The sequence below is a fragment of the Colletotrichum siamense genome (assembly GCF_013390195.1).
Source record: "Colletotrichum siamense strain Cg363 chromosome Unknown KSG_Cg363_contig02, whole genome shotgun sequence".
NCBI lineage: Eukaryota > Fungi > Ascomycota > Sordariomycetes > Glomerellales > Glomerellaceae > Colletotrichum > Colletotrichum siamense.
This window is the reverse complement of record NW_023501015.1, coordinates 1,913,226-1,935,117: the sequence shown is the minus strand read 5'-3', so window position 1 is coordinate 1,935,117 and position 21,892 is coordinate 1,913,226. Positions and strand designations below refer to the sequence as shown.

The following is a 21,892-nucleotide window of genomic DNA, read 5'->3' as shown; positions in this document are numbered from 1 at the left end:
GCATACGAGCATGGGCGCGAGGGTACACTACGGCCGGGTCCGTACTGGAATGGTGTTCAACGGCTATACACAAATTGGAGATTCTCTCTCAGTCTTAATACATCTTGATTTGAGAGGGGCAATAATATTACCACCACTGCATCGTTATCGTGATCCGGTGACATGTCTGCGGTAATCCTGCCGTGAAGTAGCATTAAGGAGTTTGCCCTGGTCTGCGTGAAAAAGCAGACCTCTAAGCTCAGACCATGGAGCCTGGTACGCTGACGACACATGTGAAGAACGAACAATTTGGAAGCTGAAGTTGTCCTCACATGCTAAATAAATGAGTTACACAAGTCTCCTTGCAGCGCAAAATTGTTATGAATCTTGAATTACTATTCACAACATGGCTGACAATTATGTACATAAAATATCAATATGAATGCGGATACCCTTACGAGCAGCCCGGCTTTGTAAAAACACTACCTTAAATCATAACGCTTATTAACAGTCTATTTCAAAGGACCACCTTCCCTTTCCATCGCTGTAAACTTTTGTATCGAAGACCGCCGCGCTACTCTCGACCGTCCTTCTTCGAATCCGAGACCATCCCGGTCAAATGTTAAGGGGATTTCGCCAGATGTTGCCTGACTTTCAGGACGCAAGGCGGATCTCTCATCATCAGGATCCGTATATCTGCTGAACCTGGACTGGATAAAAAGCGGTTGTGCCACACCATACTGGCTCCGGTGATCGTTGCCGAACGGGTTTTCGTTGAATGCCGGTTGTGCGACATCAACCTGATTCAGGTACGGAGCCGGAGTCATGCGACCGGACATCATTCGCGAGATACCGCCGCGGGCTGACCTAAGCGAGCCACGAACAGACCGGACAGAGCCCCTGATCGACTGAACACGACTGTATGCTTGCGGTCGAGGAGGCAAGACAACTGGCTTCTCGCCGTTCATGCGGCGGGTGCTGAATGCAACAATGGTGCGTCCTGACCCATCTCTACCCAGGCCCGATGAGTCCACGATCTCATATGGATGACCCATTGCCGCAAGCTCGTCCTCGATCTCCTCCTTGGTGAGAAGAGCAGCTTCATAGTCGTCTTCTCCTGGCTTGAGCTTCCTCGAGTAGTCGCCTGGCTGGCTTGAACCGTTGGGAACGTGGAAGAGTAAGTCAATTCGGATGACTGCATAGAAAACCACTACAAGGATTTCCAGCATGAATCCCGTGGTGTAGAAGACCTCTTTGCTCAATAGTTTATCCGTCGAATCGGGCGGCTCGGGGTTCAGGATAGACGTCAGACGGACAGCGTGACCCGCAATTAGAAGAATGGCGCCGATCATCAAAACGGCAATCTTCTGATGAGTGTCCCCAACACCAAACCTCTCGGGCTTAGGTCCTGGAATCACGGCGGCAAAGAGAACCGCAACGACAGGAAGGATTGCAAGCAACATGATCCAAGATACTCCGGCTTTGAGCACGTTGAGAGCAGTGTCGACGCGGTCCTGGTCTTCAATGTGATAAAACGAGACTCCCAGTGCCGTACTGTTGTTGAAGATGACAGCCGGAACCGAGAAAATGAAGAAGAGAGTCGCAACTCTGAAGAAAGGGTGCCACCCAAAATTGGGGTGAATTGACCGGATGATTCTTTGAGCAAAGAATATGTTGACCACCATAACAACCACAGCACTAGTATGTGTTAGTTTCAATCAATCATCTCAAATACGGCGGAAAACTCACCCTCCGAATTGCACAATCAAAGCAATGAGAATCACTACGCGAGCCTTCTCGAAAGCCCAGATGATTCTCATGATGCAAGTGACGTTTCGGACCATGCAGAAGTCGAACATGAGATCTGAGAGCAGGAATTTGTGACCCCGCTTCGCGTTGGCTCTGTAAATCCTGATGTGCGTGTACGCTCCGGCGCTGAACAACAGCAAAAACAGGAATGTCACAGGAACATCAATGTTAGTCGTCGGGACACCGCCAATGAATGCACCCTCAGCTGGGTCAATGAGTCTCTGCTGCGGTGGCTGCCCATTCTGAGCTCCTCCCTGGGCCGGTTGCGGCTGCAGTGCGGCGCTGGTAGTGACAGCTGGAAGCGCAGTCGGCGGTGCTGATGCTCGGGGTTGCGTGGTTGACTGTGGTGGAGGGTTCGATGGCGTGAATACCGGTGCCGGGACAGTGGACGGCTGAGCTGAAGTTGTCGGAGCGGCAGGCGGGGGAGGCGGTGGTGACGTTGACGCCGGTGGTGGAGGTGGTGGAGGCGGGGCTGCCGAAGAAGTTGTTCTCACGGCCGAAGATGTCGTCCGTGAAGTTGTCGTCGGCGGAGGTGGTGGAGGGGGCGGCGAGCTAGACGATGTTGTTGATGTTGTGGTAGGCGGCGGTGGCGGCGGAGGAGGTGGAGGCGGAGGGGGAGTCGTGGGTGCAGCAGATGATGTTGACGGAGACGGATCTGCTGCCTGCCCCGTTGGCAATTCTGCGATGAAGGACGTGGCATCTCCCAGTTGCCTCTTTGCGTATTCCACTTCTGCCAGTTGAAGAGGCTCAATTTGCAGCCCTGCTGCAACCGCCGCCGCTATCGTAGCGACTTTGAGCAGCCACATGTTGGATGTGGTATGATTGAGGGCGTCGTGTGCCTCTCAAAGAGTGTGTTCTCGGTTTGCGTGGAAATTAGTCTGAAGCCATGCCAGCACGCGATGAGAAAGGAAAACACTATAAGGCCTGGATGGCGATCCGAAGTATTAGAAGTTGATGAAAGAACGCTGCGCAAGAGAGTGAATGACAACAACGGACGTATCGCCGTACACCACCTCAATGATATTTGATGTGATCGATGGTGGACGTTGGGGAGGGAGGGGCGGCGGAACGAGGGTGGGTTGATGGAAGGTTAAACAATGCCAGGCATTCGAGCGAGCCAGGACCTAGTCGGAAGAGTCGGCCGGGTACGTTGACGACTTGATTGCCCTGTGAGGTGGTGTGCAAGTGCCATCTTCAAGGAGGCTGACTGTCTGGTCATCCCGGAAACACAACATTGCCGTGTCAAGACCATTCGTGGCGTGCGTCACTCGGATCTGTGTGTAAGTTGATAGAGTTAGAGGAGAGGTTTCAGCGACAGGGTCTGCCCGCCACCCGCGCGGATACATGCACGATCCCTGCCACGCAGCAGTAGTCGTCTTTGCAGGTTTGCACCGCTATGGCGCCTTGTTGTCCGATCTCGAGCTGCAAAACTAATTGACGGAAAAGCGAAATCCACACCACCTTCACGGCCCCAATCCAGCCACTTCCTACTGGATGCGACCTATCACGCCCCAGACGGTCAATGGGTTTTGACGTTCTGAGGCAGCTCCGTGACAGCGTCCGGGACATGAGATGGTCGTCCGACGTACCCGGTCTCTACGGCTATCATCTTATTCGTAGCTGGCAGCAATTTTGCCCAATGAAACGTCAAGTAGCACAGCAGCTCAGCAGGGCGGAGGGATTGGGGGCTTATCGCCGAACTTGTGCTGCGCAGGCTGCGGCACGGCAGAGAGGTGACAACACACACCAACTGAATCGTTGGCATCGTCCGAAGGCAGAAATAGGAAAGCAGTAAGCAGTGAGCAGGGCTGGATGTGTTTGGGCACGTTACTAGCCGGTCAACTCCCGTCCAGCCAACGGATACGGATACGGGGTTCGTCCCTTGGGATTCAGGATTCCCGCAGGGAAAGTCTACCGACCACCCTCAGCCCAACTGGAGATGCAGAGCACCACAAGGGATGGCGCCGTAGCCTGCAACGTGACACATGCTGAGGATTTCGCTTAGGGCGTCAACTTGGCCATTCTCGTTAAGGAGACTTTCAGGTGTTGAGTGAGAAGGTGTGTATGCAACTGAGTTCAGACGGGCTAAACACTCTGCATGTGATCACGATGGATGCTGATGCTGCTTCTGCCAGGAAGCGGAAGGTGCACTTTGAGTTACCAAGACGTTGGCTCGGTACGTTGTGAATACCGACATATCCAATCATCAAAACTTCAGGCCGAGCCGTTGAGGGGTCGCACACTTCCCTGGATTTGGATCTGGCCCTGTGGTTGACGTGATGGCGTAGGAGAGCTGACATCAATTGTCCGTCCAATGTGCCGGACAACAGAATGATCCTTGCCCCCCTGGTGGGGATTTGAGATCATGAGTCCATCCTCGATCGATGTATGTCAGAAGAGGCTCAAATGGGTAGTGGAGGGTAGCAACTCGGGATAAAAGGCACGCGGGATATCTCCCATTGGCCACATCGTTTAATCTACAACGTCCCGCATCTTTTTCTAGAATGAGCACAGCATATGCTTGCGACTTTCCTTAATCGGGATACTATTTTTATGTTGGATTGCCTCTCTAGTGCTGACAACTGCCATTTAAGCTTGATGAAGCCCAATTTCAGAGGGCAGAGCGTGGCCGTTTCTCGTCGAAGGCTTTCTGTGATCCTCCGCGAACCAGAAAGCCCCGGAAAAATGGGTTGTGCTGACCGGGCATTAGAATTCAGCCTCTGCTCCCAAAAGACCTTCCGCCGGTGGAAGGCAATGCTGACAGGATGGGCAGAAGGGCAGTGTGTGGTTGCACTGCAGAAGGAAGGCATCTCGCCTCCAACGGCCATGCTTTCGGCGCACTGCTATGCGATCTGAACCTATCGATGGCAAATTTGCGCCATCGGCATGCATCACAACGGCGATCTTATTTTACGAAATGGTTCTAGCTCCGGCACAGGTCAGTGCTAGAACTCCACCTGAACCGATAAGGCTGCAGCTTATGCTTGCAAAACTTAGGCCGATTGGTAGATTATAGTTGAGGTTACATCGTTTCTTTATCATACCTTCGGTCTGGCCCGCTTCAGCTTCCCAAATGGTCCCAAGTAAACCTGCTTTCATGTGTTCAAGTGATGCCAAGTTTCGCCCGCTATCTTAAACCACTGTAACCTTTCTCATTCGGACTCGCCTGTCTATCCACGTTCAGAGGTGTTAGTAGAAGAAAATGAAGATCATACCCGTATGCTGCAGGATAGGCATCGAAAGCCCGAAAGGCCGCCATTCTTTGCCTTTTGGTGATCGAAGTATAATTTTGACAAGAAGCACGGTCTCGGGCGGCGGACGTTGGCAGACTGCGTGGCAGTTGCACTGACAACAGGTTGCCACGCTGGCTTTCGGTGTTATTCTACGGACGTGCCCATCTCTACACCTAGAAGTTCAGTTTTCTTCTCCTTCGCAGATTTCAACATCGTCGATGACAGAAAGTCTCGGAACTCCAAACGGCAAATTCCCAATGATCAACCGAGGCCTAGATAACCCAGCTTTTCCCATTGGACAGTCAACAGGCCTGTCTACCACTGAAGTTTGCCTTGTTTCATCGCAACTGCCGTCACGCAATCATGGTTCGTTCAGTAATTACTAAGGCTGAGTCGCGGCCTCTTGAGGTCCGTCTCAAAGATTTCTCTTGGCTTGACGGACTCGGCCTATTGGACCTTCTACGCTCGGAACCGAGGCAATGCGGTCTTGACAGCAAAGCCAAAATCTTTTTGAGTTTTTCCACACAAGAAATTGTTGGCTTTCGAGTTGAGTCTCGGGCCATCGCCTCAAAACCGCCCACAGACATTTGGGAAATCTTACCTCATGTCAACCTCACAGAACGAACCATATGAGCCGCTGTTGTGCCCAAGTCACTTGCCCCCTGATCCCAAAAGAACGGTCAAAGGCCCAAAGCAGCGGTTTTCTCGGGCCGGCGCCAGCTCAAATTTCGCTGAATCCTGTTCGGTTTGTGCTCTATTCAAATGCGAGAACGCGATACCGTCGGACTCTCGGTGTGGGAGACTGTCCTAGCCTATAAACATTAGAGGCCTCCATGTCAGCCGAAAGGCTATGGAGGCGGTAATTTAGCAAAATACTTGCTGGGCGACTCACGGACCGATCCCGTGAGTGATGTCAATGAGAATAGTACGGAAGCCGCGGACTGGAGGTTTATGATAATGCTTTTGGAACAGGGCTCAACGGCACCGTTTGGACTCCAGATACAACGCATAATCAGGTATGGATGAAAAGGCAGGTTTAGTGAGCTCAAGTACGTCATCGCATATCATCTCCTCTCAGCGCGTAAGGGACCAAATAGCAAGTGGTAAAGCATTTCGACCGTGAGCTTGGAATTCTCCGTGGCTCATAAAACTAATGCCCATACCAAGGACATGGTGATCGAAGCAGGCCAAATTGAGACGCTTGCGGTGGCTGCATTGTGTATTCTTGGTCATCGTCCAACATGCGCCATTATCCTTTTAGAAACGTGCACGCGTGCCACGTTTTCGCAGTTGCGGGAAATAAGCCTCGGAGATGCTATTTCCTCCCACGTCCTCAGCTTTGAACAAAAGGCTTACAAGATGCACTGTTGTGCAATAATAATGCGCCACTGTTTTGTCCGAAGGATTGGGAAGTCCGAAGGTTTCTGGCGACATGATTCGCTGTGGCTTAGACGCGGTTTGCATACACAGACGGTCAACAAACGCGATTGCCGAGACTTGCATACTGCTGAATGATGAACACCTACCTCATGACCAGGCAAATCATCAAATTTAGAAAACATAGCCCGTTTGTGAATAAGATCAAGCAATGTGATGATAGTGGTACGCCATGTTCACCTAGTCGTTGTTGCACTGGTCAGTCTTATCACGATTGTAAGCAAGCGTCCTGAGGAGAGTCAATCACTGGTTTTAAAAGTCTGACCGCGGTGTATTTTGAGCTATTGGACCATACCGCGACTTGGAATCATTGATAGCTCAAAAAAGGATGCATTGTTTGCGTTATAATCATTGCTCTCCACCACGACTTCTTGCTCACCCTCCGAATCTTTGCTTCCCAAACACGCAGGACGTTAGTCATCCGGAGCGCACAGGAGTATCCCAAACTAGACAGTCCATCGAAGGCACCATTCTACAGAGGCAGGTTTGTAATGGTTCGAAAAGGCGTCAATGCTTTGCGGGGTATACAGACTCGAGGGGTAAGACGCGATGAGAGGAACTAGTCGAGCCCATGGAGATAGATCCCGTTCGCCTTTCTGACTCCCAAAAGCATAAGCGGCCATGGGCCAAGAAACTTGGGTCGCGGGGATAAAGGCATTATTAGCGTGAACATAGGCGGAGATAGCGCCCGGCCAGAGGAAAGCCGAGAATGCTAGCAAAACATCGTAAGACAAAGGATTCGAAGCGAAGGCGCGAAACGGTAAGCAAGCAGGCCCAGGGCTGGTATTTTGTCAGCAAAGGATGTCGCGGCCATCCATTTTGAGGATCAAGGCACTGAGTTATCAAAATCCAACATCAAAAATCGCCGACAACCGTAGTCATTGTCACATTGTAGACCAAGAAATTTCTTGGCGATCTGTATTATCCATCCCAGTCGGCAAATATCGACTGATGAGATCTTGTTCATAATGGCACAACCAGCTGAAAACCAGCTCCCGCGACCTCCTTTTGATTCACAGCTCGCCACTGTGATCGGAAAGACGCCGCCGTATCCTCTTTCCAAAGATGAAGTCGTCGCGGGGCGGGAGCTCAGAGCGAAAAACATGGCACCCCTGCAAGCGTCCATCCGCAACGACAAGGATCTCATCATCGAAGACCGCAGGATCCCCGGACCGGAATGTGAGATTCCTTTGGTAATCATGCAACCCAAGAATCCGAAAACGCCATACGGGAAGCGACCAGGTGTCTTTTTCATCCATGGCGGCGGCATGGTCGTCGGCGACGCTTTTCTCGGACTGCCATTTTTCGTGGACGTCACCAAGGAACTGGACGCCGTTGTTGTCAGCGTGGAGTACCGTCTCGCACCAGAATACCCGGCACCAGCTCCGCAAGATGATTGCTTTGCCGCGCTGCAATGGACCAGTGAGCATGCGGCAGACATCGGCATCGATCCCGCCCGCCTCATGGTTGCAGGCGCATCGGCAGGCGGCGGGCTAGCGGCCGGCGCGGCTCTGAGGGCTAGAGACGCCGGGGGCCCGCGGCTCTGCGCCCAGTTACTGGTGTACCCCATGCTCGATGACCGCAACCTGACGGTCTCTAAGAAGCAGTTTTCAAAGGACCATGGAGTGTATGACAGCACCGACAACGAGTTTGCATGGTCGTGCGTGCTTGGCGACAAGCGAGGGGCGACCGAGGGGGTAAGCCCGTACGTAGCGCCGGGAAGAGCAACGGACCTCTCTGGGCTGCCGCCGGCATATATTGATGTCGGTTCGGCGGAGCCATTCAGAGACGAAGACGTGGCATATGCGACGCGGCTATGGGAATGTGGTGTGCAGGCGGATCTGCATGTGTGGAGCGGCGGTTTTCATGGCTTTGAAATCCTAGGGCTGCCTGTTGGGGCTGGGGTCTCCAAGGCTGCTATTGAGACGAGAATGGGATGGGTGAGGAGAACATTTGCCTACGAAGGGAGAGCTTAATTGCACCTTCAGAATCAGATAGACTAGGGTAGATGCAATGCCCTCGTGGAAAACTCCTAAGCCAATCTCTCGCTGTTGCCAAGATTCATCTTATTAGAGACATTTCTGCAGCTTTCAGATTTCTGTAAGGGGCTTCTTCATATCCCATCCGGACCACCGGTTGAGTTCTTAGATACAGCACCGAGTAGTGCACTTGATAATGTTTTGCCTAATTGTGAGACGAGAAAGTCGGGTTGATCGGCAGGGGACAGCTCGACGGGAAACAGCTGTTAGTTGAAACATTTTTACACAGCCACCTCTCTGATTCCTGTTGAAACGATCTGACCGACTTCAGATATCAATAGCAGATTTTACCTGCAAGTGATCAGATATCTCTTGTACGCCTCCCGCGTTAGCTGCGTGCCAAGCCATGCATGTCAATCTCAATAAGACGGGTGGTCGCAGGTGTCACGGAAACCAATTTGCGATCGTAGCCGCAATTTGCATGTCAAAGTCGCTTTAGTCTCGGCCGGCGCGCGGCTCACTGGCGAACAGATCCCTCAGGAGGCCCTCCATGCTCGTGCCTTCGCGTGTCCATCTTCTCGTGTGTCGAGGCGCTAAACACGGAGGTCAGTGTGCCCATACATCATTTCGGATGATGACTACGTCGACCAGTTGAACCAGAAACAGACATCCAGACAGTGAAACAGAACGAATCTCCACAGGGAGCGAGCAGAAAGACCAATCAGTTGTCCCCTGTTCCTGCGTCTGGGAGATGCCGGCAACTGCATCGAGGTTGAGCCGTGGCCGCACACCGTTTCACGGGTTGGGCGGGGTTGATCGTGGTTTACGCGGTCCGTCCAAGCGGGGAGTTTAAACGGGACGAGGGGTAACGAGGAGTATGATGATCAGAAAATTGACAGCAAGAAAGGGGAATTTACGGGGAACAACCTGAAAACACTTCGAGACGTCTTCCGCGCCTTGGCCAGCCGGGGCCACGGGCTGCCGCCCTTAGCCTGACGGCCCTGGCCGTCGTGTGGTCGATCGAGGCGATCGGAGTTGGTGTCAGTCTCAGGGGCAAGAGTTTGGGCAGAAGGGTCGTCGAAGAATCATACGAACGGGTCCGAACTCCATGTCAGGTTCGTATTCGGGGGTGATGCTGTTAAGAGAGGGGTTGCAATCAGAACCATCACGATTTCTCATCAATTCATGGGAATGATGATGATGATCAACTGCTAATAAGTCCTTATCCAACGACGTTCAGGATGCAAAAAGGCTTGAATTGAGGTTTTATGTCGATCACGATCGATCTTTGAGAATGCACTAACTTATGCTTTAATGTTCTGCCAGAAGTTATCTCAATCACAGCCAAGAACGAATGCCGTCGGGGCCTTATTGAATGCCGTGTCGGAAACCAAGTCTGCCAATTGGTCCCTGCGGTTGAGAGGAGACCTTTGCCCCCAAGGACTCTGCAACCTATCAAAGACAAAATCTGCTCGATCGTTACATGCCATCCCTCCGCGCTTGGCGATGGCAGATTGCGAAATCGTTGGCAAGATTGGATGTTCTTGGCAACTCGTTATCGTTGCCGGTGCCTCCCGAGTGCGAGTGCGCGCATTGCAGCGGGGGAGCTAATACAGACGACCAACTTCCAGGATTGTTGATTAAAGCGTTGCCCGCACTTCTGACGTTTATCGAATCATTCACTCAAAGTCTGGACAGTTTCCCACCGGCACGTCGGCATCCGGCGGATGCGGTGGCCGACCTGTCGCGGAGGATCGGCGCTATCGCTGCCGTCGCCGAACGCTGGCCTATCTTGGTGAATTAGTCTCGGCAAAGGTGCCGACACAAGCTTAACCTGAAAGGATTTGGGGTGCGATGGCTCGTCATTTGTGAGTTGTCTATGGTCGTCGACCCATCCCGTCGGGAAGGCTTGTTCAATTCTGGCACTCGCAGCCTCGGGCCGGAGGAACACTCCGTTGGCCTAGGTGCCGTTGTCTAAGCATCCCTAGTTGCATCCAAGAAGCAACTAATTTGGATGAATTTGAGTATTTTATCAGTTCATCATACAAACAGCATCGTGTTCCGTCACTTTGACAGACCTAACCGATGCCGCTAATTGGGAGAACTACGTCTCACTGATAAGACCAGAATAGCCTGCGGGCAAGACCTGCGGCCCCCGGCTTGACGGCGAAGTGTGTCAGAACACCACAAACGTTTAGTGCCAAGGTTTTCTGACTTTGAAAGTGTTCGAGACGTCCGCATCCGGATATACTACCTCGTCAGCGATGTGGCCGGGGAGGTCATTGTCGGCGGCGGGCTCATCTCCCGCAGCAGGCGGGGTGCCGCGCAGGCAAGATGCACAGAAGCCAACGTCTAGATCAACCAAGCTGTCGGAAAAAGCACCCAGTCGCGTGGGCGAGCTTCTCCTCCCTGACAAAGGATGAGTCCCAGGCCCTACATGTGTTGGTGATCACTCATCTGCTCTGTGGCGCACCTGAGCTATGCTGCATCCGGCGGCTGATTGCCACCAGTCTTGGTCCCAGGCGAGATGCGGCCCAATATGGGTTTCAGAGAGCACAGAGAAGACAGAGAATCATAGTCAGATATGCTACCACGACCTGATGGAGAAAAGCGCTGATAGCCAGACATGCGAGTGGCGTTTCCCTCTTTGGGACTGTGGACTGATCGAGACAATACTGGCTGGTGTTGAGACAAAAAAGGCCTTCGAGCCCGGTGAACCTTCCAACAGCCGCAGCTTCTTTGTAGAGGCCAACGGACGGGCGTAGACTAGAACCCAGATCTCAAAGACCTCGCATTGTCTCTGGAAAACGATGAATTCCACAGCATACTTGTATGGGCGTTTCCTGACTCTGATGATGACCTGCCATCGTGAATATCTTCCATCTCTCGCCTCCTCGCCAAGAACGTTTCAGATCGTCTTTCGGTAATTGTCCAGATCTTGCATGCTTTCTTTCTAGCTGAAGGATCATGCAACTTTGCAAATCGCCAGCCATTGGATATTTCCTGTCAGTGGTGGATCGTTGGGAATAGCTGGTGTCAATTCGCCTCCACAAATACGGCCGCGATGATGGTCGACACGGATTGGCAGTTCGCCACGACGCTCCAGCGCGAGAGCTGGATTCTATACTCCATTGGTATGGCGCTGGTCGTTATGAGATTGTAAGTTGACTGCATTCTCCCCCTGTTGAATGGGAGACTGATTTCAGTATTCTAGATATAGCAGAGCAAGACGACTTGGCGGGGTGCAGCATTACCAGATCGACGATTATCTACAATTAGTAGCAATAGTGAGCCTTCCCAACGGACATACCACGACACAAGCCGGGGACGTTGCTAATCTCAGCTCGGATTCAGTGTCTATTTACCGCTCTAATAGCATTGCTAAACATCATCACCGAAAACGGCGGCTCGAATCTGTTCCCTATCGAGGACTATGCCACCTTCTCCCCTCAGGACATCCAAGCAAGAATCGCAAACTCGAAGCTGGTTCTCATTTCGGAACAATGTATGCTTAACCTAATCTACGTCCTCAAGGCATGCGTTCTCATCCTCTACACCCGCCTCACGCTCAACCTCTCCACGAGGCGCTTCGTCCGCTGGCTGGCATTGTACGTCGTCATCGGCTGGACTGCGACGCAGATCACAATGTTCTCGGCATGCCACCCGTTCACCGACTACTGGGCCGTGCCGCCTTCCAACCCCCAATGCGCGACCTTCGAAACCTACGCGATTCTACAAGCATGGTTCAACATCTCATCCGACATGTTGATGTTGATGGTCCCGCTGCCTCTGATCATCAGGATGACGGTATCATGGAGGCAGAAGGTGGTTCTCGTCTTCATCTTCAGCCTCGGCATCTGCGTTATTGTCGCAGCATTCTTGACCAAGGTCTACAACCTTAGCGACCCGTACAGCCCCAGGTACATGTTATGGTACATCCGGGAGGCGAGCGTCGCGGTCTACGTGTCCAACCTACCTCTCCTATGGCCGCTCCTGAGAGAGTGGTTCCCTTGGCTGAAGAACCTTAAGACAGTCGGTGTCTTGCCAACGCCTCATCCTGCCGGGGCCTCAGGGCCGAAAGGAAAGGAGACAAACGTGAAGTCGTCAACAGCGGTGGGCGAGGGGAGCCAGGTCGGACCCGCAGGGTGGCCTGCCGGGACAGCAGCGGTCATGAAAAGGGACACGTTTCTCGAGTTTGGCGCCTGGATCCGCGCCGGGGATCTGGACCTACAGAAGCCGTCGCGGGCGAAGCTTGCGAGCCCTAGCACCGAGCTCTTCCTGGAAAGCGGCACCGCGACGCCCATGAGCTTGCTGACGCCGGAGAAGAACCGCAAGAGTGCGTCGTCGGCGTCGCCGTCGCAGCATTCAGGGGCCACGATTGAGGAGTCTTACGTCGGACAGTCGACTGCCGGGGGCGTGATGCTGGGTCCGGATCTTGAGCGGGGCGACTTTTCCTGGGAGACTCCTCAGTCGCCGAGCAGAGTGTGGGCGGGGGCCACGAGTTCGAAGTTCTCTTTGTCGTGATTAAGATGTCAATGTCATTATGGAGATGGCTCTTTGTTCTTGGATGAGCGCTTTCTTTTTGTATGTTTAGGGATACCCTGGGTCTGCTAGATGGCGTTGCGAACATGTACAGAGAAATGAAACAAAATATTCCCGTACGCTGTGGTTCCCATGTCTGTCGCTGGGCTGTCAATGTTGTCAGTTTTGGGTATGACTTGCGGGCGGAGACAATGTGGCAGTTCGTGTCGGTACTGTCAGAAAGTGACAGATCGAGAACCTGGCGTTCGAATGCGCGTTCGAATGCCGCAGAACCGTCTTCTTTGCAACTTCGGCGGCCGATCACGTTTGATGGTGCCCAAGAGGTTCATGTCACGACTGGTTGCTCTCGGCAGATTCATGTCGTACTCGCGCGACTCGACCACTGTGGAAGTGCGACAGGGATATCTAACCAACTCCAAACACTAAGATAGGAACTTCGCTCGATCTCCGACACTCCTCGGGTACTTCGTGTTGAGCAAGTCACATCTGTCTCTATGGGTACCGCTGCAGATCGCAAGACCAAGCCAACGACCTGCTTTCCACTTTCAGTTTTCGGGCAGAAGACGTGAGGTATTCGTTGGCACAGTGAGATATTTTCTTGTCTCGTGACTTCTTCTCTCTCGAGTCTCTCAGCATCTCGATGATGACTTCTATGAGTGAAGATGATGTTGAAAACTGAGAGGCAAATCAAGCCGGGGTCGGTGTTATTCGTATCGATCCCGAGTAAATCTCCAAGTCTGACGCTTCCACTCTCATTGCCTTGGCTGTGAATTGCCCCTCACATCCAAACCCGCGGCATTCTGAATTTCCACCCGCCGCGTGTTCGCAAATTTGACCACCGGACGTCCGAATGCCTCACCCTGGAAGTCGGCAGCCACGGTGGCTGGTGAAGATACACGACAGATTTGTGGCTAGATAGGTGGTCAGGAGTGTGGTCCATTCCCTGTTTATTTCGGTAAGCCCTCGGTGAACAAAATACCGCTTGCCACCATCACGAAGCGATCAACTACCACCACTCAGGCTGAAATGTCTTGATGCCCGGGGCAGACGCACTCCAAAGTAGGCGCAACAGTCGCACACAAAGGAAATGAAATAAAACTGATTTAGCAGGTGAATCGTGCCATCGGTTGGAAACAAAGAATGCAGATAAAGCTTTGAAACCCGCATGAGCAATAGACGTCCATGGTTTTCAACAAAGGCAGGATCTTTCCAGAATAATCTCCTCTGTTGCGTCACAAAGACATTTGGATCTAACGTGATGCAGTCCTCAAGAACCTTGATAACGATGCCTGTCTTTTGGTCTTGGTTGATGAGCGTTGTGAGTCTATATGTGCCACTCAGCTAGGCACCCAGCCAATCGATCGCCACGACTATGGCTATTACGAAGTCCATGAGACATCTACATGTATTGACACTGAACCATCTTTCATTATTCCCAAAGTCAAGAGAGGTTTCAACTGGACTCAGTGGTTTAGTAGGAGGAAGCCAGTACTCAGCCCCTTCAGACCACGTCCAGCCCTGGCCCCTGAGCCAGCCAGATCTGCTCAGCTGCCTGGAAATCCATGGTGATGTTCTCCCATGCAAGATACCGAAAACTGAGTCTTGCATCAATGCCATTTTGCTAATTACAATGACGGACCTGGGGCCATTCGTCTTCAATATCTGCGGAGTTAAGTCCAGGCATCGCACCCATACTCTTTCCTCACTCAATCACCGCAACTTGCAGCCTAAATACCATCGACCATGATGCCATACTGTCTCTCGACGTCGCCCCTTTGTCACCCAACATTATATCATCCCGCCGAAGATGACAATCTTCATGTCGCCGTCCTCCCTCCTGTCTGCATTCACCCGGCAAACCTGCAAGGCGACCATCACCCACACCCGTTCACCTCGTTCAATCAACACCGATTCCAAACAAACCTCCCGCTTCCACGATGCTCTTCAACTGCCGCGCTAAACCACAGCCGCCTCCTCCACCTGCCGCTTCCCCGCCGGAGCCGCGATTCCGGTGCATGTATCCAAACTGCACTCGTAAAGCAGTCAAGTGCGAGCAGAAGGCCAAGGGCCACCATGCGATGCAGTCGCTCTACTGCAAAGACCGTCAGTCTTCTCTTGTGTCCGTTTGTTGCTTTTGATTTGCTGACGCTCTCTTCGCAAGACGCATGCCGCCAGCGCCTCGACGACATGATGTGCCCGAGCCCGAAGGAATCCAGCATGGCCAAGTACTGCAACGACCGTAAGCTCTCTCCCCTCGGCTGTCCCTCATCGGCATCATCAGCTGACAAGCATGCTTCATGAGACCGCCGATGTCAGTCTGAGGGCTGCTCCCAAAATCGCCTCCTGGCAGAGGTCAACTCCGACTGGCCCTACTGTGAGAAGCGTACGTCTCCTTCACGATCACCATTCATCCTCCCTTCCTCTTATTCCTCTTTTCTCGATCCCAATATTCACATCAGACAACCTGGACTGACCTGTTCCCTCAGACACCTGCACCTCCAACGGCTGCCGCCAGAAATGCTCTGCCACCTCCAAGATGTGCGCCTCCCACACGCCGCTGTGCCTCATCCCCGGCTGCGACACGCCGCGCACCGATCATGGCCTCTACTGCCCCTGCCACAGCTGCTCCGACGCCGACTGCACCGCCGTCATCAACGGCGGCCACTGGTGCAAGCAGCACCGGCTCTGCAAGACGGACGGCTGCGAGCAGGGCAGGGCCGTCACCGCGGGCGGACGGTTCGAGGACTTCTGCTGGAACCGTGAGTCCCGGCTCCTTTCTCGCAATATCCCATACATCATACTCACAAAACCACACCCCAGATCTTCCCAAGGCTTGTCTCGCAGCAGGTTGCAAAGCCATCATCAGCGGCAGCGTGCGCTTCTGTCCCCAGCATGAGTGCATGTACACTCCCTGCCACGAGTCCAAAGACAACGTCCACGACCAATCCCGCCTCTACTGCGCAAGCCGTACGTCCCACCTCCCTCCCCCTATCCTGCTCTCCCAGCTAACAAGAAGCTAGATACATGCCATCAGACTTCCTGCCCGCAACCAACCTCAAACCCCTCCTCCCCTTCCCTCGCGCGGTACTGCATCACGCACACCTGCGCCTCGCCCTCCTGCTACCACCCCTCCAAGCCATCCTCCCGACACTGCGCGCTCCACGCCTGCCTGTCCCCCTCCTGCCCGGCCCCGCGCACCGCAGACCCTCTCTCTGTCCCAGCCGCGCAGTTCTGCTCTTCTCACGAGTGCATCGCCCGCTCCTGCTACGAGGCCGCGGGCATGAACGACAGCGGCTACTGCGATGCCGCGCACGCGTGCGCCTCCCCGGGATGTCCCGTCCCGCGCGGCCCCGACGGCGGGTGCTGCGTGATGCACGCGGCGATCATGGCCCGCCCGGCGCCGCCGCTGTCGAGCACCGGCGCGACGGTCGGCGTCGGCGGCAGGGAGCGGGAGCGGGAGGGGAAGTACTACAGCCACATGGAGGAGACGCTGGGCCAGCGGCTGCGGGCTGAGAGGGAGCGGCACGTGGCGGAGATGCGGCTGCAGGAGGGCGCGTGGCAGGCGGCTGGGTTCGAGAGGCGGCGGGGACGGAGGGAGAGGGTGAGGAGCTGCGATAGCGGGTATGTGGGCAGTCCGAGTGTGTCTGATGGGAGCAACTGCACTTTTGTGAGCTAGACGTGTGATGAGATTGGTGGGTGTTGGGTTTGTGAGAACTGAATTTGGGTGGGATGAGAGATATGTTCGGAATAGACTTGGGATGGTCATCTGTTTCATGATTCTGCCAGAAAGTTTTAATTTTATTTGACTGCTTAACGAGTGACATCTGGCATTTCTGATATTGAGTTAATGAGCGGACGGTCATGTGTAGACCAGCAAACGAATTCCAAGCAAACAAACACACTGCTCGAAAGCGGTAGCCCTTTCAAGCCGTGACCGACGAACTAAAAGAAACCAACAAACTCGAAACCAACGAGATGGACGCAATAGCATCCACAAGAAAGAAAACATGCTCGAAAAAGGTCGCGATGCGACGGGGTTGACACATGTCATCCCTACTAAGGTCCCATCGAGGTCCTATGGGATGCCTCACCGCATCCTCTCAGACGCGATGAGACCGCGGGCTATGTCAAGGCGACACCGGCAGACGCAGGTGGGCGGGATCAATTCACCAAACAGGCCAGACTTCGACATCCAACCCAACATGGATTCCACCATATCCCGGCCGTGAGCAAAAGATGCGTCTGCCAGCCGAACGCGCCTAAGCCCACGCCCCGACGAGACTCATGCCGAACGCGCCGAAAAAGACGAGCAGGCAGGCGTACACGCGCTTCCGGCCGCGGAGGATGCGCCAGCTCTCGTCGGACAGGAAGTCCTCGGCGAGCAGCTCGATAAGAGCAGCAAACACGAGTAGGCCCGAGGAGATGGCGTTCATCGTGCCCACGAGGATAAGACCAAACTCGGAGTCTGGGCTGTAGAGGCGGTGGGTGGCGAGGCCGATGGCTTGGCCGATGGGGGTGGTGCAGCCGTAGGCGAGGGCCATCATCCAGGGCTGCAGGCTACCCTCAGGCCAGGAGATGGAGGCGATGCGGGAGCCGAGGGCGAGGCCCTCGAAGGTCTGGTGGAAGGCGATGGCGATGAGCAGGATGACAAACTCATGGCCGACGGAGACGCTGAGAGTCATGCCGATGAAGACGGAGTGGAAGAGGATGCCGACCTCGAGCATCATGCACTGGAGGATGTCCTTCTGGTGCTGCTGGGCGGGGGTGAGGACGATGCCGTGGGTGACACCGACGATTACGGCGCGGGACTCCTCGTCGACGCGCTTGGCAAGCCTGTCACCGGCTTGCTCGTGCGCTTGGTCGTCGCGGCCGATGCGGGAGAGGGTGCGGCCGATGCTGTTCCGGCGGGCGCCGCGGCTCGGGGCCATCTCGAGCGGGTAGGAGCCCGGGTCGCGGTGGTCGTCTTCGTCGGCGGACTCGGGACGGTGCGGGCCGAGGACGGAGGCGTCGGGGGTGTGGGACATGTGGCGGGCGGGCGAGAAGGCCATTTCGATGAGGGTGACAAGGAAGATGCCGGCCAGGGCGATGGCACCCGGCATGGCGGGGTAGTCCTCGACCCAGAAGGAGCTGAGGCACGGGTTGCCGAGGAGGGTGAAGGCGGTCGGGAGGAGGTGGACGAAGGCGGTGGCGAGAAGGACGCCGGTGCCGAAGTGGCGGACGGCGAAGAAGAAGGGGCGGGGGATGCGGACGCCCGGGATGCGGGAGGCGATGAGGGGGAACGCGCAGGCGAGAAAGGAGACGCCGAGGATGATGAAGAGAGCGCCGACGTGGAGGGGCGTGTTGTACTTGTCTTCGTCGCCGAGGCCGCCGGTCGGGCAGGTCGAGCGGCGGGTGACGCGAGCGGAGCGCTTGAAGGTAGCTGAGGGTGTTAGTGTTGTCACTCATGATGTTGGCGATGGTGAGGTGAGATTGAAGGCAATGAACCTATGGTTGGGATGATGAAAATACTCACATTGGGCGGTTTCCTTGGTTGCAAAAATGAACGAGGCGACGGCCTCGGGACTCTTGAGAGCCGAGATGATGGCTGAGCAGCCCACGACGGAAAGGGTCCAGCTCAGCCAGCCCCAGATGCTGGAGCGGGATGGGTCGGAACCCTTGAGAAGACGTGTATGGTCATCACCACCATGCACGTATTTGTTTCGGGGGTGGAATCCTTTGGATAGACATTAGTTTGGCTCACGTTGTAAAGTAGAGTGAACATCAACTTCACGATGCTGTGAATAAGTCAGAGGCACTGGGGGGTGACTCACCGTGGTTCCACCCTCCCGAAACGGGCGCCCGTCGATCGGGCTGCAGACGCGGTAGGGTCTGGTAATTCATGTCATCACCCCGACCGTCGGATCCGTCGCCGGTGCCGTCGGTGCCGCGGCGGTGCTCGCGGGCGTTGGCGATACCGTTCAGGTCCTCGCAGGTCGTCAAGTCCGGGGCGAGGAAGGGCGGGTTCTGGTTCCAATCGGGATGCTCCAGCGTGCATTCGTCGGTGCGAGAGGGACAGTTCATCGTGGCGGTGGGTGGGCGGCGTGCCGTGGGACACCTTTTGCTTCCTTCAAGTCTCTCTCTGCTGGCAATCGATCTCAATTCAATTCGTGTGTTGTAGGGTTATCAATTGTGTGTTTGTGGATGTACGTAAGTGGTGACAGTCCTGCTTCAGCGTGTTGATCGTAAGAGCATTCAACGACTTCGATGCTTCAGTCACGGGCTCAAGGGGGTGATGTCGGACGATGATGTCAGGTACCCGCGTACCTAATATATGGATGGAAACATAAATAAATCAGTGGCCGTCTTCGGGATCTAGAATTTTTAGGGGCAGGGGTGTCCAGAAGCTGCTTCGGCCAAATGCGGAAGCGAGTCACACAGCCTCAGCTCTCCCCGCCCTCCCTGTTATCGCACCTCGCGCACCTCTCTGGCTGTGGCAGACACTGAGAACCTCTTCGGAACAGGGTGGATCCTGCATCTTCGATATCTGCTCAGTTCATCACGACTGCAGGCACGGTTCGTGAGGTTTCTTTCCGTCTCCAATGCCCTGGTTTGATGGCTCTTGCTTCATGTACATGGCTCGGTGTCAAAACACTGATTCATGTCCATCGCCACGTCTTCAAAACTCTTCATGCCATTGCAGTCCATCGGAATCGAGCGGCTATGAGCATCACTCAAAATGATTGAGAAGGCCCGACACATTCAAGATGCAGGTGTCCTGTTTGATGATCGGGTACTCGGGGCCGCGGTCCACAGGAAGGGTCTCGGCTGTTACTTGGCGCCTGGGGGAAGACAACCTTGCCGGGGCCCGGTAGGCGTCTTTGGGTCCTAGGATTGCCGGTCGGGCCACGGGCCTGAATGTCATTCAGCACGAAGAATTTGATGGAATATTTCTGGTATTTTCAAGAATCGCATCATTGAGCCGCTCATTCTGGAAGATGACTGTTCTCCACCTGCTCTGGCTCTACGAACTGATTCATCTTCATGTTTGCTGAATCCCTACCTAAGCTGACACTGCTGCTGACACCGAACACCTCTCACCACATCCCGCATCTCACACATCGCCCTCCTTTGCGCCGAGGATAACCACAACACGAAAAGCGATAGCATCCAAGTGCCCCTCTCACTGCAACTTCCAAACGTCACTGCATATGCTTCACGCCCTCCCCGCACCCGGTTCTTCCCATCGCTGCCTTGGTCACATCGCGCCGCGGTCGCATATCCCATCTCCCGTCCACTGATGGGCCTCCCACTTACCCCATGGGGCTCAGCGCTCCCGCTCTATTCCGAAGGCTTGCACCCAAGAACGAGATAGCCGACCCAGCGCCAGCGATAGCTACGATAAGTCAGTTTCAACTTCCGACTTGCTGTCCGTAGTTTGGGTAGACTGCTGTTTGTTTATCCGCGGGAGAGGGGGAGACATCAATCAGGTGGGCGCAAGATCGAGAACCCGATTCTCGTCGTTCGTGACCATGGCGTCTTGCGACAGCGCCCAGTCATGCCCTGCAAATGCCCAGGCCCCAAGACGGCTGGCGCCACCCCTTACTGACGCGTCACTTGAGCCATCCGCGGCTGGGCACTTGGCCGGGCGAGCAAAACCACGAGCTTCAATTTGTTGCAATTTGTTTTGTATGCGGTGTAGAGTTCATCCCTTCCAACCTCAGAATTAACAGCATGCTGGGCACGCTGTGCACCGTTATCATTGGAGACGGCGTCCGATGGTTGAAATGCGCCCCGGAAACCGAGCGGCTCGGAGCCCATGTGCCCTCGTCGCATGAAACTCTCAGCCCGCACGAGAATGATGGGCAGCATCTAGCAAACACAGTCCTGTATATACGTTTCTCTCCGCCCGCCTTCGTCACTCCATCCCAAAGCTGAGAGCGAGCGCTCTTGACGGCTGTCAGCTGGAAGGTTGCCCAGACCTGGCTTCCAGCGCTGCGATGAATCGGTGCAAACCCGTCTTTACGTAAGATGCCAAGACACGTCTCGTATGGATGACTTTTGCGGTGTGGGCCAATCACGCCTTTTCCGTTTGTCATCTGGCCAAGGTCGCGCGATCATCATCCCAGGCCCAGTTCACCGCTGGACAGCCATGAGGATGGAGCTCAGACGAGCGTCGCGAGACCTCAAAAGAAAGTACAGGGGTTACCATATGAGGCACGACTGAGGAATACGTGCAGTTTGGGGGACAGGCAAGTGTCTTCCTCACGGGATTACGCAGGAACACCCATGACTGGAGCTCAGGCTCCACCGAAAACACTGAGTGTGTTTCGGCGCCGTACTAACCATCTTGAACTTTCAGCCTCGGTGAAAGGCAGTCATTGAACAACAAAAAGCTTTGAAGAGGCTGCGTCTGCCTACGCCACACACCGACGCCAACTGCTCCTCACTTATGGCTGGGGACCCATGATTGCAGTCCTGAAGCTTCGGTCTGCCGTCCTCCAAGCTCCAAAAGCTGAACGATGTCATCTCAACTTACACATAACAAAGATATGATGGCATTTTACGAACATCTGCATGACGACTGTTATCTTTGTTCTTGTCTCAATTGAGAATAGAGCCTCGTGTTTCAGAACGAAAGCCTGGGTACGCCGTTGCCTTGTGGTCGGCCGGATGCGGATGGGTTATGCCACGCTGAGGCTGCACCACCATCGAAGCCACCGTAGAGATCACCGATGAGGGTTTAAAGTTCTCTCTCAAAGCATTCGGAAATCATGTACCCAATATTGTATTCGCAATCCACTGCGACACATGCTATTCCATCGACTACTACATAACGCCAGTACATTGAATCCCCAAACTTTAACAGTATCACGATATTTAGTAGTTATCTTTCAAAGTAAAATTAGAATTCTCGCAGTGTAGTGTAAACCTCTA

The 21,892-nt window shown here is 54.3% G+C and overlaps 5 protein-coding genes across 5 annotated transcripts; 3 read left to right on the top strand and 2 right to left on the bottom strand.

Annotated features, from left to right (window-relative positions):
- Positions 1-491: 491 nt before the first annotated feature.
- CGCS363_v002506 (uncharacterized protein) lies at positions 492-2,594 on the bottom strand (the record flags this gene model as incomplete). Its single annotated transcript, XM_036634355.1, has 2 exons — positions 492-1,677; positions 1,729-2,594. The coding sequence occupies 2 exons, from the start codon at positions 2,592-2,594 to the stop codon at positions 492-494; spliced, it is 2,052 nt and encodes a 683-aa protein (XP_036500689.1).
- A 4,832-nt stretch (positions 2,595-7,426) lies between these two features.
- nlhH-2 (Carboxylesterase NlhH) lies at positions 7,427-8,434 on the top strand (the record flags this gene model as incomplete). Its single annotated transcript, XM_036634354.1, has 1 exon — positions 7,427-8,434. The coding sequence occupies one exon, from the start codon at positions 7,427-7,429 to the stop codon at positions 8,432-8,434; it is 1,008 nt and encodes a 335-aa protein (XP_036500686.1).
- Positions 8,435-11,501: 3,067 nt separating this feature from the next.
- On the top strand, positions 11,502-12,961 carry CGCS363_v002504 (uncharacterized protein; the record flags this gene model as incomplete). Its single annotated transcript, XM_036634353.1, has 3 exons — positions 11,502-11,596; positions 11,652-11,724; positions 11,792-12,961. The coding sequence occupies 3 exons, from the start codon at positions 11,502-11,504 to the stop codon at positions 12,959-12,961; spliced, it is 1,338 nt and encodes a 445-aa protein (XP_036500687.1).
- Positions 12,962-14,916: 1,955 nt separating this feature from the next.
- CGCS363_v002503 (uncharacterized protein) lies at positions 14,917-16,827 on the top strand (the record flags this gene model as incomplete). The annotated part of the gene is made up of 7 exons (XM_036634352.1): positions 14,917-15,082; positions 15,141-15,218; positions 15,282-15,362; positions 15,466-15,738; positions 15,800-15,946; positions 16,000-16,600; positions 16,824-16,827. The coding sequence occupies 7 exons, from the start codon at positions 14,917-14,919 to the stop codon at positions 16,825-16,827; spliced, it is 1,350 nt and encodes a 449-aa protein (XP_036499387.1).
- A 411-nt stretch (positions 16,828-17,238) lies between these two features.
- Positions 17,239-19,039, bottom strand: ZRT2-2 (Zinc-regulated transporter 2; the record flags this gene model as incomplete). The annotated part of the gene is made up of 3 exons (XM_036634351.1): positions 17,239-18,398; positions 18,492-18,692; positions 18,790-19,039. 3 exons carry the CDS (start codon positions 19,037-19,039, stop codon positions 17,239-17,241), a joined length of 1,611 nt encoding a protein of 536 aa, XP_036499388.1.
- Positions 19,040-21,892: the final 2,853 nt, after the last annotated feature.